Below are 14537 nucleotides of genomic sequence, written 5' to 3'. Positions count from 1 at the left end.
GTATTTCTACAACCTGGGTTTGCATCGCAGGGCGTGCCGGTGGTGCAGTGTGTGGGCCTGCGTCTTCCTGCGTCTTTAGAGCGAGGGGCAGGGGGGTACGAGGCTTTCCATCAGTGTTCTCCCGAGGGCGCGTGTGTCAGGAGCGCGTCCTGCGTCCCCGGAGCGCGCATTTGTGTCTTCCCGGCCGTGTGAGCCATGGCCTGCGTGCTCGGGACCTTGGCGATAAGTGTTTTGGTGTTTCTCTGCGTGTTTCTGTATTCCGAGCGCGTGCTGGCGTCTTCCTGGGGGCTGCGGCCCAGCCCCGGCCCCGTCCCCGCCGCTTGTCCTAAGCGGGCCCGCCTGTGCGCGCCCGCGGGCCGTCCCGTGTACAGGACGTGTGCCCCTCGCGCGCGGGGTACCTGTGCCCGTCTAGCCAAGAGCGCTCCGCGTGCGCGAGCGGCTTTCCGGGACGCCGCAGCGGTGGGGGGCGGCCCCGCGAGGGGCGGGGGTCACCGGGACTGGCCGGCGCCGGCCCCGTGCGCGCGGAGGCGGGGGCGGGGGGCGGGGGCCGCGGGGGGGCGGCGGTACGAAAAGGGCGGCGCGCGCGGCGGCGGCGGCAGCTCGGCGGCGGCAGCGGAGAGCGCAGCGCGCAGCCCGGTGCAGCCCTGGCTTTCCCCTCGCCGCGCGCCCGCGCCCCCTTCCGCGTCCGCAACCAGAAGCCCAGCGCGGCGCCCGGAGCCGGACCCGCGCCCGCGCCGCTCCCGGGACCGCGACCCCGGCCGCCCCGCGATGACCGCGACCGCAGCCCTCCTGCCCGTCCTCTTGCTCCTGCTGGCCTTCGGCCACAGTGTCCATGGTGAGCCCCCCCCCCCCACGCCGCGGCGGCCCGGCTCGCGCCCCCTCCGGGGAAGCCTGCGACGCCACCCCTGCCCCCCCCCCCCGGCCGCCCGGTGCCCCGCGCGCCCCGTCCCGTGCGCCCCGACTCCGGCCCGTCCCGCCTAACCCTAAGCCCCGCGCGGTGCCGCCTCGCCCTCCCCGCCAGCCTCGCATGCCAAGCCTCGCCCCGGGGTCCCGGGGGCAGGGGGAGGTGTGGGACCCCCGCCCCCCCCTCCCCCGCCGCCGCCGCAGCCCCTTCCCGCCCCGCAGAAGTGGCGCTCGCAGGGGTGTCGGTGCGCAGAGAGAGGAGGTATGGAGAAACGAGGTGATGATCGGGAGCCCTGTGTGGAAATGCTCTGGGGTGCAACTTTGGGGTGTCGCGTGCGCGTTCGGGACCAGGTCTGTGGGGACGGCGGGGGGGGGTGGCTTGGCCGTCGCAGCCCCAAATTCCCACCGAGGCGCCCGGCGCGAGCCCCTCCCGCGTGGCGTTTCTCTAGGTGAGGGGCTGCGACACTTCAGTCTGCGGCGGCCATCTGTCTCTGACAGGGAGAGAGTTGCCCCTTCCCGCAGTGCCCCCCGCCCCCACTGCACCAGTGCTCGTGGTGGGGGGGCTGTCTGGAAAGCTGGGGAGCCAGACGAAGGAAATGCACACAGTAGGCGCCTACGAAAGTGTCCGGATGTCTAAACAGTGTCAGAATTGCAGAAATCTGCTTTGCAAAATCCTTGCGTCTTTTAAATATGACGAGTCTGGGGGAGGGAGATTGGGGGGATTTGACTTGCGTGCCTGGTTTAACGGGGATTAAACCTTTCACACGATCAGGATGCCTTACCTGCCGGGCTGCCAGGTGAACCTGTCTGGCCTTTTCCAAAGCCGGATGCCTCAGAATCTGCTCCCCATTTTAGCTCACTTTGCAAAAGTGAGGGTTTGGCTGAGTGCCCAGGGGTCGAATCTCCCTCCTCACTGTCTCCCCAGCCCAGCGTTTAGCGTTTGAGGTTTCATGATTTTGAGGCGGGGGAGGAATTTAGGTGTCTGACCTGCTCCTGAGAACCAGGCAGTGTCCTGTGGTCACCCTGTCACCAGGAACGCGGCAGATTTTTTTTTTTTTTTCTGAGTGGCCTGACGTGAAGCGCCTACTGTGTGCGAGGCTGGTGGGACCACAGAGGGTCTCTGGCTCCCTCCAGGGAGGCCTTGGACTCTTTGGGCGAAGATGGGGCTTTGCCCTGGCCTCTGGGGCCTTGTGGGGTGAATGGTGTAACCTTTCTTGTGCCTCAGGAGCTGAGTGCTTCCCGGCCTGCCACCCCCAAAATGGGTTCTGCGAGGATGACAATGTTTGCAGGTAATGGGGTGACTCCCCAGAGGCAGCCTGTAGGAGGTCAGGGCAGAATCCTGGGGAATCATGGTGTCAGGCAGAAAAGGGGGGGGGCTTGGCCACTGGGCTGCAGCAAACAGCCTCCTCGCCCCCGCAGGAAACTGGTGGGAGGGGAGCGAGGGGGAGAAGAGGGCAGAGGGCGGGAGGATGGGGAGGGGGGCACAGCCACAGCTCCTGTCTGCTGTCTCAGAAGTGGGGTGTTGGGAGAACCCCTTGCAGGGTGAGCCCACTGCAGGCCACTGCGGCAAAATGCAGCGCTCTGCCAGGCTCTTGGGGACCCCTCCGTCTGGTCCTCTGTTTAAGTTCTCCGTTCAGGTGTCTGGTGTTTGCTTCCTGCGACCCGCTGGCCTGGCACTGTGCAAAGACCCCCAAGGGATCTTGGCTCCACAGAAAGCAGCCTGGGCGCCCCCTCCACCCCTGCCCCCCTTCATATGTCCCCATCTTTCTCCTCCAAACCCCCCCCCCCCCCACCGCAGGTGCCAGCCTGGCTGGCAGGGTCCCCTGTGCGACCAATGTGTGACCTTTCCCGGCTGCGTTAACGGACTCTGCGTGGAACCCTGGCAGTGCGTTTGTGACGACGGCTGGAACGGGAAGCTCTGTGACATAGGTTGGCATGTGCCCCTGCCCGCCCCACCCCCATCCCTGCCCCCCGCCCCCAGCCGCCTCCTCCCAACTGCCTCCCCTCCCCCTCCCGCCTTATTCCCACACACCCAGGGCTCTGTATGGTAATGGTGTGTTGATACACTACCCCCTGGTACCTGGAACCTCCTAGAAGGTAGGGACTCAGTTTTGTTCTCCTCGGCACAGCACCAGCACCCAGAGAAAGTACTTTGGGGGAGCGGGGCTGTCGGGGATCTGCCTGTTGAGTAAAGAGTCACACAATCAGCACAGGCCACACAAAGCTCAGAGGGTGGAGACCTGGGCAACCTGTCTGGGTCACTAGAACTCAGAGAGGGTAAGGACTGGTGGGGGGGGCGGCCGGTCACGGAGCTGCGGCTCCCGGAAATTCACACACGAGGCTGCGAGAGCAAACAAATGACTGGGGTGGGGGTGATGGGTGTGCTGAGCAGGGACTGAGTCAGAGCCAGTAGGACAGGGCTGACGTCTGGGGTCAGGTGTTGAGGGAGGCTGGGGGTCGGGAAAAGCTGAGAAGTGGTCAAAGTGCAGATTGGTGTTATCTGTTGATTTCATTAATTTATGCAATCTCTGTCCTCCATTACCCCGAGCAACTGAGAGCTGGTTGCCACTACGTTTTCGGGCTGCAAAATGTCCATCTGAGTCCATTCTCGTTTGGCAGAAGGGGCCCTGAAGCCGGGGCAAGCTAAAGTCCTGGAAAAGACTCCCGGCAGAGTGGGTGGCTGCCCCGGGGCCTCTGTCCCTCGGTCCTCAATGTTAGCAGAGACCAGGGGTAGCGAGAGGGAAGTCGAGGCTCGCTCGAGGAGGTAAAAGGCTCTGCGTAGGGATGCGTGAGAGGTTATCGGGAGAACAGCCAGCGAAAATCCCTTCCCCTGGCCCCAGGAATGGGCTACTTCTCATCTGTGGCCGCTTCTAATCCCCTCCCTTAAGGAAGATTCGAGAGCGTGTTTGACCGCCCCTGCGTCATAGCCGCCGAGGCGCTCTGCTTTCCTAATTGAGCCCCCACCACGGTCTCAGGTCCTTAAAGCACCACCCCCCTGCCCGCCCCCCCACCGCCAGACGGTGCGGGATTTTCTCCGCAGCTGACTCACGCTCCACAGCTCTGCTCCCCCTCCACGGCACCCTCTGGGCTGCCTCGTGACCCAGAGGGTCTCCCCCCCACCGAAAAAGCTACCACTTGGGATCAGGGCTTTTAGCCCAGAGCCCACCCTCTTTGGTGTCAGGTTCAGGATCGCCTCCCATGGAGTTTTCCAGACAAAATGTCCCCTCCCCACTGGGTTGACAAAGCCTCTCAGCTTGGGACGCTGGGTCCAGAGGAAATAGCCCTCCGGATAATTGTCCCCCCCGTTCCCCTTTTCCCCAACCCGTCTCTGTCTCTGAGGCTGTCAAGGCCGCAGCTGCTGCCCCAGACAGAACTCCCCCCCCCCCCCCGCCCCCTGCCCCTGGCATCTCTCTCCTTGCCTCGGCTTCATCTACCCTCCTTTTGGGCCGGAGGCCTGGGAATTGGGAAGAGGTGGGCTCATCCTCTGTGCGTGAGGCTAGATGCTGTGGGGGGGACGAGGGGGGTGGTCGGCAAGTGTTTAGCTTAAATTTAAGATGCCCAGTGACAGGGTTGCTGGGAGCCCAGGACTGGGAGCCCGTTGCCGAGGCCTCACCCGCTAGAACCTTCCCGTAATGATAAAATCTCTTTATGTTTCCTTACGCCAAGCGGGGCTCGCAGGGGACGCCTCACGGCTCTGGATAGGCCGTCGGCATGGCATACAGGCTTTCCCTTATGGATGGATTGCCATCTTCCCTCCACGAGGGGTGCGGGTCTCTTTAAAAGGCAGAACGAATCCGCGTGTGTGTGGCCTCAGCGTCGGGGACCCCCACCCATTCGGCCTTAAGCTGCCGGGTCTCTGGCTGGCCCCGGCTTTGTATTTGGCAGATGTAGGAACCCAAAGCTCGAAGGGCCCCCGGGGACTGGCCAGGGCGAGCCCCTCCTTTTGTACGTGGGGAAAGTGAGGCACAGAGTGGGGAGGAGCGGAACCCTGAGCCCCCCCTGGAGCCAGGCGTAGAAAAGGTCCCTCGCGGCCCTGCCTGGGGGCTGGGGTCTCCATCAGCGGAGAGCCCCTGGCCCAGGCCCCTTTGTTCAGCTGTCCCTGGCTCGCTGAGCCCGGCATAATGAAGTGTGCATGACAGGAGGTGGAAAAAGGCGGTGGAAATGTAACAGTGTTCATGGAAACCCACACGGACAGAAGAGCACTCAGTACTCCTGATTTTGCTGCCTTCAAAAGATACAGCCTTTTTATCGCGGGCCCCTTCGTTCGGATCCTGAGCGAGGAAAGAGCGACCACCGGGAGGCAGAGGCAGCGGTGGGGCTGAATCCGGTTTCTCGATTCCCGACAGGAGTCCTCACATATCTCGATTTCCCCCCCGCCCCTCTGTGATGAAGGACAGCTGGTGTTTCTAACAGCTGGGCCGCACGATTGCCCTGACTGGCAGGGACCCCCCCCCCCGCCCCCCGAACCAGGAGAGGCTGAAAACTCATCTGGGGGAGGAGCCTGGGCCTGGCACACAACGTTTTGGGGGAGGGAAGGGGTCTGCGGTAAAGGTCACGCTCCTGGACCGAGCGGGTGAGCTGGTGCCAGGACAGGGGGCCGGCTTTCCCGGGTTGAGGATCAGTGAGCGGCCGTGACTTTCCGTGTCTGTGACCTGACAGGAGGGAGGGAGCCCCTTCAGCCCCCCCCCCCGAGCTGCTTGCCTACGGCAGAGTTTTGGGGGGTCGCTACGTGCTCTTGCTCAGGACTCCATTCGGTGACCGCTGGCAGTGAGCGGCCACAAACAGAGACCTCTGGGCGGCTCGCTTGGGGTCCCCGCTTGACCGGCTGGAGGGCTCTGTCCCTGCCCCTACCCACAAAGCTCTCCTCCCAGCCTGTCCCCTCCCCCTCCTCCCTGGGGGAGGGGGTGGGTCACAAAGTACGCTTTTCTCTCCCTGTCCCCCAGATGTCCGGGCTTGCGCCTCGACCCCCTGCGCTAACAACGGAACCTGCGTCAACCTCGAGAGCGGCCACTACGAGTGCTCCTGTGCCCCTGGGTTCTCGGGAAAGGACTGTCAGGAGAAGGATGGGCCCTGTGTGATCAATGGGTAAATATTCTTCCTCACTCTGTGCGATCCGATGAATGCTGCTTTGATTCCTGCGTCACACCCCCAAAGACCCTTTCAGCCTAGCCCAGTTGGACCTGTCACCTGACAAAAGGCCAAGTAAGTGCCTGTCCCGCAGCCCCACGGCTGGGGGAGGGGGGCGCCCCAGATCAGGGTGCTTGCGGGGCTGTGTGTGATCTCCGTAATTCCTGAAGTGACCCCCCCAAGGTGATTTCCTCTTCCCTCTGATGCCCCCAAGTCCCCATGTGTGTGCGTGAGGGCAGACGCGGCTGGGGAGTCGGAGAGGGGGGCTTTGGCCAGCAGGGTGGGCGGGGAGGACTAGCCATGAAGGTGGGGGGAGGTCCAGCTCTTAGCGACCCGCAGCGGAGCAGAGGCTCTGGGACTTTCAGGGCCGTGGGCACGACAGTCAGAAGGGACACTTCTGCAAAGCAGCAAAGCACTTCCGGCCCTTATCTGTTTACCTCCACTGAGCCCACCCGGCCCTCAGCTGGGGCTTAGGCGGGGCTTAGGCCGCTGCAAGAATGCAAACAGAGCGGGTCCTGGGCCCGAGCTGGGGCGGGGGGGGGATCGAGCTGGGGGGCAGAGGATATAGAAGCTAGAGTACAGAACCAGCTTATCTTGACTGGGCGTTCCAGGGAGGGCGTGGGGAATCCTGGAGCCCGAGAGGCCACAAACAGGCATTTTTGTAGCATCCAAAGATCAGTGTTCAGAGAGGGTCGGAGGAGAGGGGGTCACAACCGACGTCCACGTCTGCTTTTGAGCGGGAAGGGAGAATACAGAGCGAGACCTTTAAAACGTTTTGCTTTGTCTCTCCCACCAACTCGAACCAGACTGTCAAAATAGAACCCGAGGTCCTTGAAGTCCCTCCAGAGCCCAGCTCCTAGGCAGCCTTCACCCCCTGAAGCAGCGATGCCGATTTCTTGTGCTTAGAGCCCCTTTCTTCCCTGGGTTCTGGCATTTATCAGATGACAAAGGGTCTGCTCGTTTAAAAGCACTTACGTTAAATGCTCCTGTGCTCTGCTTTGAGCAAACAGTTTCGGTCTGGAAGCCGCACTTGGGTGAATGGACCACTGTTAAACAGCCGGGCACAGGCACCCGGCCGGGCCGGCAGAGACAGTCCGGGGGTTTCTTTCACTCTGAGTGTCCCTAAGGGTTTCCAGTACAATAGTACGCAGGCTCTCTCCTCGGAAAATAACGATACGAGTAACAATAAGGCGGGGGCCGTGTGGTGAGGGGACCTGGGTGGGGGGGGGGCGGGCTCTGCTCTGCCCAGCGGCCCCCGGGGGGGGGGTGGAGCTAAGGGAGGGGGCTCCCTCCAGCCCTGGGTCATCACTAACTTTGCCTCTCTCAGCCTCAGTTTCCCCACCCGTCCACCAGTGACTAACCACCAGGCCTCTGGTCGGAGAGATGACTTAAGAGGTGGGAGAGGAGACGGGCATCGGCTCGGGAGGTCAGGCGTGCGTGCGTCCGCCCCGGACGGCCCGTGAGCCCCTCGCGGACAGGGGCCGCGGCACCCGGCGCCTCCCTGGGCACCTCCGTCCTAGGCCAGCCCCCGAGGGCCCTTTACCGTGTCCCCCTGTTGTGTCGCAGGTCCCCCTGCCAGCACGGAGGCACCTGCGTGGATGATGAGGGCCGGGCCTCCCATGCCTCCTGCCTGTGCCCCCCTGGCTTCTCAGGCAATTTCTGCGAGATCGTGGCCAACAGCTGCACCCCCAACCCGTGCGAGAACCAAGGCATCTGCACCGACATCGGGGGCGACTTCCGCTGCCGCTGCCCCGCCGGCTTCATGGACAAGACGTGCAGCCGCCCCGTGGGCAACTGCGGCACCGACCCGTGCCTCAACGGGGGCACCTGCCTGCAGCACACCCAGGTGAGGTACGAGTGTCTGTGCAAGCCCGAGTTCACGGGCCCCACCTGTGGCAGGAAGCGCGCGCTAGGCCCCCAGCAGGTCACCCGTCTGCCCGGCGGGCACGGGCTGACCTACCGCCTGACCCCCGGGGTGCACGAGCTGCCAGTGCCGCAGCCGGAGCACCGCATCCTCAAGGTGTCCATGAAGGAACTCAACAAGAGTGCTCCCCTCCTCTCCGAGGGCCAGGCCATCTGCTTCACCGTCCTGGGCGTGCTGACCAGTCTGGTGGTGCTGGGCACCGTGGGAATCGTTTTCCTCAACAAGTGCGAGGCCTGGGTGTCCAACCTGCGCTACAACCGCGTACTTCGCAAGAAGAGGAACGTGCTCCTGCAGTACAACAGCGGGGAGGACCTGGCCGTCAACATCATCTTCCCCGAGAAGATCGACATGACCACCTTCAGCAAGGAGGCGGGCGAAGACGACATCTAAGCATCCCCACCGGCCCCTCTGTATTCGCGGGGTCCCGCAGCGCTCACTATATGCGGTCTGTTCTCATCTTTGTGGTGGAGTTTGCTATATTCTGTGTCGAATCTGGTGAACGCTATGCTTCCGTATATTACCTTTGTGTTGCCGTGTGACAAAAAGAACCCTCTTTCTCTCTCTTAATGCATGATCGAAAAATAATAACACGAGTTTCATCTTTAAACGAGTAAAACGAAATTAAGTATGTTATTCTAAACTCTAAACTTAACGTAAAATCAAAAAGACCAAAAAAAAACAAGGCAACAGAGCCGGGGCTGGGTGCCGACGCCCCTCTCTCTCCGGGAGGGGACTCGGCCACGGTCCTCGTGAAACCATTACGAGTGCCGCGCATGACCACTCACTGTGATAAAGGCAAAAATCTCTTTCGTTCGTTAATGTTCACACGCCACATCCAACGTGCACTCACATCAAGTCCAACAACCGCAACGCTTAGATCTTTCCGATTGATTTGAGATTTTGCGGAGTGCAGCGGCCGTGTGTCAGACAGAGAGAGAGAGCCCCGGGGTCGGCTGCTGGGGGGAGGGAGGGGGCCAGGACCCCGTCCCAGCCCTGCCACTAACTCGCTGTGTGATCCTTGGCGAGCTCCCCCCCCCCCCCCCCCCCCACCGCAACCCGTCCCCACCCCGGGCCCGACTTCGGCCCCTCTCGAGGGAGGGGCTTGAACGCAGAGACCATCCAAATTCTCTCTGGCTCTAAATCTCTGAATTAGGAACGAAGGGGTACGAACCAAAACAGTTCCTGACCCGAGAAATTAGGATCTGATGAGGACTTAAGTCTCATCCCAGGATCTACAGGTTTTGGCCTATCCTGGATGCAAACTTGATGTACTGAGATTGATCGCAACTGCCTTTCTCGAAATGGAGGTGGGGGGGTGCCTCCTGGCCCGCTTTCCGTCTGGAAACGAGTGGCCCCCTTTGAGTCACAAAGTGCGGTCTGGAGTTGCCACTTGGGCAGCCCCCACCCTCCCAGATTCCCAGCACTTTACCTTGTCTCCCACCCCGTAGATTAGATAGTCCCTCGAAATTTAAATGCACCTCTAACCGCAAGTGCCCCTGGCAAAATCTGAGCAGCAACACCGCCCTCACCGAGGTTTTCACAGAGTTCAGTGGAAATTGTTGCCTGTGGGGCGTTTTCTAGTTCTGTGGCCAAAGGTACCAGACCTGGTCTACACAGCTATGGGTTTAATTTGTGTTGCTGAGTTAACAACCCTCAGATCCTGAAAGACCTAGCCAGCTTCTGAATTATAAATTTGACTTCTTTTTTATTGAAAAGAGCATCTATTTTTTTTGCAAAAATAGAAAGAAATGGGACAGAGCTCTGTTTAGCTTTCCGGCTCTTAGGGTCGGGCAGCTAAACAGCCCTTGGGTACCAGTGAGAAATATTTTGCTTCTTAAATTATTTGGATAGGAAGCTATACTCTTAGCTTGATTATTACTTGCCGAGTTTACCTAGTTGCAAGTACGTATTGCTATGTCATCCTCACCATCTTCCTGATCATTCAGTTCACCCCACACGCATAGACGCGCGCCGTCATCACATAGCCATCGACATCACCGTCAGCCACCGATCACTGTCACGTCCCTGGCCACGCCCCCCCAGCTGCCCACGTCCCAGCCAAGCCGCTGGCCCCGTCGCCCCCAGTCCCCGAGCCCCTGCCCTCCCCTCCCACCCCCCACCCCCGCCCCGGACTCCGATCGCCCTCACCCCACTTCCCTCCAGCCCCACGTCATTCACGTATCACCTCATCCCATCTCGAGTCCGTCTTCAGACATAAAAAATTGAAAAAAGACAAAAAAAAAAGAACCGTTGGCATGCGTCAGGCGGGCGTCTGGCACCCCGCCTGGCCTCTCTCGCGTGAGACCTTGACCGAGTCTGCTAACTGTTCTGATCCAGTTCCCCCACACACGAGATTCTGAGATTGGCCCCAGCGATCCAATTCTCTGTTCCACTCTTTCCGTCTCCGTGCTGTCGAGGAACGGCCCGTCCCCCCTTCCCGGGGGTCGAGGGAACGTATCCCGCTGTCCTCGACCAGCTCCTCATCAGTTCACCGACTCGTCCACCAGCCATTTGATCAGGAAGCATTTCGGACACCTGCTGCGTGCAAGGCAGTGTTCGGGGAGCTGTGCGGCACGCAGGATGAGGGGCCGTCGGGGGGGGAGCGGACACACCCGTGTCCCCAGGAAGCCCAGCAGTGCAGGTAAAATGCCGTGGGAGCGGAGAGTCCTGAACAGACGCCTCCCTTAGGGCCTGACCATCTTACCTTCCCACGAGACAAATTATCTATTACCAGCGCTCGATGAGGCCGCCCCACCCAAATTCCACAGCGCCCACTCGCACACGTCCCGCGAAATCAGAACAGTGTCCGCAGCCTCGACACGGTCTTCACGTCGTGCAGAAATGGTCCATTCCATCCTCTATGGGGTAACCAGATTCTGCTGAGAGTGTCGGGATCCCTGACTGCCCATCCACACCTCGCGTGTGTTTGGAGTAGTGTGTAGTTTACGAAACAAACGGAGAAGCTCAAAGACAGCGGTCTGAGACATAATCACCAATTCGGTCCCAAAATTGAGAGAGGAGGAGGCGTAATGATCTTTCTGTCACCAAAAAATTTCAAAAATGTCAACGGCGCTCTTTTTAGCTTTTCCGTTTACTAACCAGGCAAGCAAAAAATTTTGTTTATTGAAAAATAAACAAAACCCAAGGGCTATTGGTGTGTTTTCTTTGATTTGTTGTGCGCCCGGCTCTGGCTGTCCCTGCCCACTGGTGGCCTTAGTCCCGAGCAAGAGGGGTCAGGGGCCCAGGCTTGGGAGGGCACCGCTCTGGCCCCATCCAGCCCTTCCCACGTGGCGAGGAGACCTACGGGCTGAGGGATGAGCCCGTCCAGCCCCTTCCAGATACACTCTCTCCGGGTGCTTGGAGCGTGGGAATTTCCGGCCCTGTGGGCCCCACCCCGAGGGCCTGCGCGGGCCTCTCCCCTGCATCTGTTCCCGACGGTGGCTGTTTGTGGGTGGGGTGGCTGGGGCTGGAGCTCCAGGGAGAGGGGGTGAGGGGCCCAGGGTTCCATGCTTGAGCACGCCGGGGGGGTGGTGCAGGAGGAAGGCCAGCTCTCCCACTATGCACCAGGTCCTGGCCCAGAACCCCCGGGGGTTTGAGAATGCCACCCTGTTCTGGCCCTTCCAGAACTCAGTGAAGGTAGAATCGCCCAGGTGAGGGCAGAACGGATTTTGTTTGATACTGAGGGGCACTTGGAGCTTCCAAAAGTCGGCACATCAGTCTAGGAGCCCCATGTATACTGCTGACTTGGGCCCCGCACGGGGATAGGGGGACTTGCCTCTCTTCCAGGCCTGGCCTCGGGCCACAGGTTTACTCCCTCAGCTCAGTACAGCCACCCCTTTGAGTCCCCGTGTCGTGTCGGCAATGCACGTGCCTGACCACCCACCCGAGAGGGGCCGGCCGGACCCCTCCCCCTGGACACAGGAGCTGCGGTCCAGTCCTTGATCCCTGCTGGCCCAGGAGGTGGCCCTGGGGCAGGGTCCCCTCCCCACTTCCTTCCACTCTCTGCCCTTCCTCTCCAGGGCTGTCCTCGGCCAGGACACTGCCACTGCCCACCCAGCTGTCCAGCCAGGACCCAGGTGTCCCCGAGACACCTCCCCCCTCAGCTCTGTGGTGCTCTGCTCTCAGCTGGTGTGTGTGTGGGGGGTGGGGGGTTCCCATTAAGGCCGGGGACACACAAGAGGGACAGACAGGGGGTACACCTCAGAGATGGATGCCGTTCCGAAAACTGTAAGAAAACAAGAGAATAAGGTTGAGGTAACAGATGTAGAAACTTCTAAGAAAGGGATGAATTTTCCGGGAAAACATCTATTAACAAAATGTGATCGGGAACAGACCGATCACCTGGGAGAAGACCCCCCCCAGGTGGGCCAGCTGTCAGTTACCTGACTTCAGGTCCCCAACATTTGACCCTTTGACTGAACAGGAGGTGCCCAGGCAGAGACACGGTTCCGGAGCCATGAAAAAGAGAAGGGGAAGACTTTTCGATTCTTTTTCAAGGCCAGGAGAAACCTGCTAAAGGGAACGGAAGGAAAGGAAAGTCACTGTCCTCACTCTTGAATAGAGAGACAAAAATCCTCAGTAAAATAACAAATCAAAAACAGGCAATGATTTCTAAAAAAAAAATCATGACCAAGCAGAGCATTTTCTGGGAAAGCAAATGTCATTTACTCTTAGTAAATGTATTCATAGGCAGCGAACCCTGGAGGGGCCTGGGAGGCACAAAGCAACGGCAGATCCCCTCAGTCCCGTTAGCCGCCCCCCCCCCCCGGGTCAGCCAGGTGACCTGGCGGAGAAACCCAGACAGAAGATTCCAGGCCCGTGAGCTGCGAGCTGCGAGCTGCGGCAGCAGGGGCGAAGCATGGCTGAAAAGGGGAGTCTGGACCGAGTGCTGCGGGGGTAGGGAGTGAGGAGGGCCCAAGAATGGGGAAGGCCCAGAAGCGGGGCAGGTGGGGTGAGTGTGGGTGACTGTGGCTGCAAGAGGTCCCTGCGCGGTGCCCCAAGCGCAGAGCCGGCCGAGGAAGATCCCCATGAACTCCAAGTGCAAGGAGACTTGTGGGCAGCAGGTGACTGGAAACTTCCTGGAGGACAGTGAGGCGGGGGCACAGCTAAACAGAGGATGGAGAGAGGCCGGCAGGGCGGCTCCAGGTAGGAGCTGGGTTCCACCACAAGCCACGGGTGTGGGGACGACCGCTAAGCCCATGCGTCTGATGTCAGGCCCTGTGGCTTTCTGGCCTTTAGCCACTCTCTCCCACTGCTGAAGAAGAAAGCATTCGCCCATACCTCCCATCCAAGACCCTCAGTAGTTCACAGGAGGGAGGAGGTAAAGACCCAGCCACCCCAGTCGGTGGGTCGGGGGAGGGGGTCGGGAGCTCCCAGCTAATTTGCAACTGTCAGGGGCTCCACTTTGAAGTGTGTTTGGCCCCGGATGTGGCTGTGCCATGACCACGGTGAAGGTGCAAAGGTAAGACTGGACGAAATTTCAGCCCAAAACTAGATCAAAAGAAAAAAATATACATATGATATCAATTCAAGGGAATCGGTGCTAAAAGGAATTGGATAAAATACTTTCCTGATTTTTTTTTTTTTAAATCTAAGCACCTAGGAAAAAAGGACATATATCCTTAATGTCACAAAGGATGTCTGTCTTAAACAATGTGTAGTATCCCACTGATGATTAAAGTCGAAGGCAGGCAAGGCCGTGCTTTATACAGCAGCTGAGGGCTCTGGCTGTAGAGTCGTAGAGGCCTGGCTTTCTGTGTGGCTCTGTCCTTGAGCCTTCTACTGCCTGAATTTTTACTTCCTCCTCTGCAAAGGAGAAGTGTCACGGTCAGCTCGGACAACCAGAGCAAAATCCCGTAGACCTGGGGCTCACACAACAGACACTTATTTGTTCTGGGGTGGTTGGGTTCCAGCGAAGGCCCTCTCCGTGGCTTCCAGATGGCCGCCATCTTGTTGCGTCCTCACGCGGCAGAGAGAGAGACAGAACGCGACCTCTCTGGTCTCTTCTCACAAGGACACTAATCCCATCCTGAGGACCCTCACGACCTAATTACCTCCCGAAGGCCCCAACTACAGGGACCATCACACTGGGGGCTTAAGCTTCAACATATGAATTCTGGTGGGGGAGTTGGGGGGACACAATTCAGTCCACAGCAAGCCGATGAGGACAGCAATTCCTACCACTATTGTTCTAGAACTTCTAGCCAATGTAATAGACAAGAAAAACAAACAAAAATTGAGGTATTACTATTGGAAAGTAGATTAAATGATGATGATGATTTTTTTTTTTTTAAATAGGCTTTATACCCAGCCCAGAGCTCAATGCGGGGCTTGGACTCACGACCTTGAGATCAAGAGTCAGACGCTTGACTGAGGCACCCAGGTGCCCCTAGATTAAATGATTATTAAAGATGATATTAATGTCTGCCATGAAAACGCAAGAGAATGACCTGAAGGTGACCCTACATATATAAAAGCCTGAATACCAATAACACGTTCAAAACATATAATGATGTAAGACCCCGATGTTATAAGGATGCTAATTACTCCCCAAAATTAACGTCTAAGTTTAATGCTACTTATT

The 14537-nt window shown here is 59.4% G+C and overlaps 1 protein-coding gene across 2 annotated transcripts; it reads left to right on the top strand.

The window, feature by feature from the left end:
• The first annotated feature begins 768 nt into the window (after positions 1 to 768).
• On the top strand, positions 769 to 8344 carry DLK1 (delta like non-canonical Notch ligand 1). 2 transcript variants are annotated; one of them, XM_047079454.1, is made up of 6 exons: positions 769 to 835; positions 2129 to 2192; positions 2702 to 2832; positions 5847 to 5988; positions 7597 to 7876; positions 8096 to 8344. In XM_047079454.1, the coding sequence occupies exons 1-6, from the start codon at positions 769 to 771 to the stop codon at positions 8342 to 8344; spliced, it is 933 nt and encodes a 310-aa protein (XP_046935410.1). The 2 variants fall into 2 exon arrangements, with proteins under 2 accessions (XP_046935410.1, XP_046935409.1); XM_047079453.1 differs by having other exon boundaries at positions 7597 to 8344.
• Positions 8345 to 14537: the final 6193 nt, after the last annotated feature.

Source organism: Lynx rufus, unplaced genomic scaffold (assembly GCF_022079265.1).
Source record: "Lynx rufus isolate CCGP_SWC_20201006 ecotype Redwood Valley unplaced genomic scaffold, mLynRuf1.p SCAF_17, whole genome shotgun sequence".
In the NCBI taxonomy this organism is placed as follows: domain Eukaryota; kingdom Metazoa; phylum Chordata; class Mammalia; order Carnivora; family Felidae; genus Lynx; species Lynx rufus.
The sequence above is the reverse complement of the archived record's forward strand: the minus strand, read 5'-3'. Positions and strand labels throughout refer to the sequence as shown.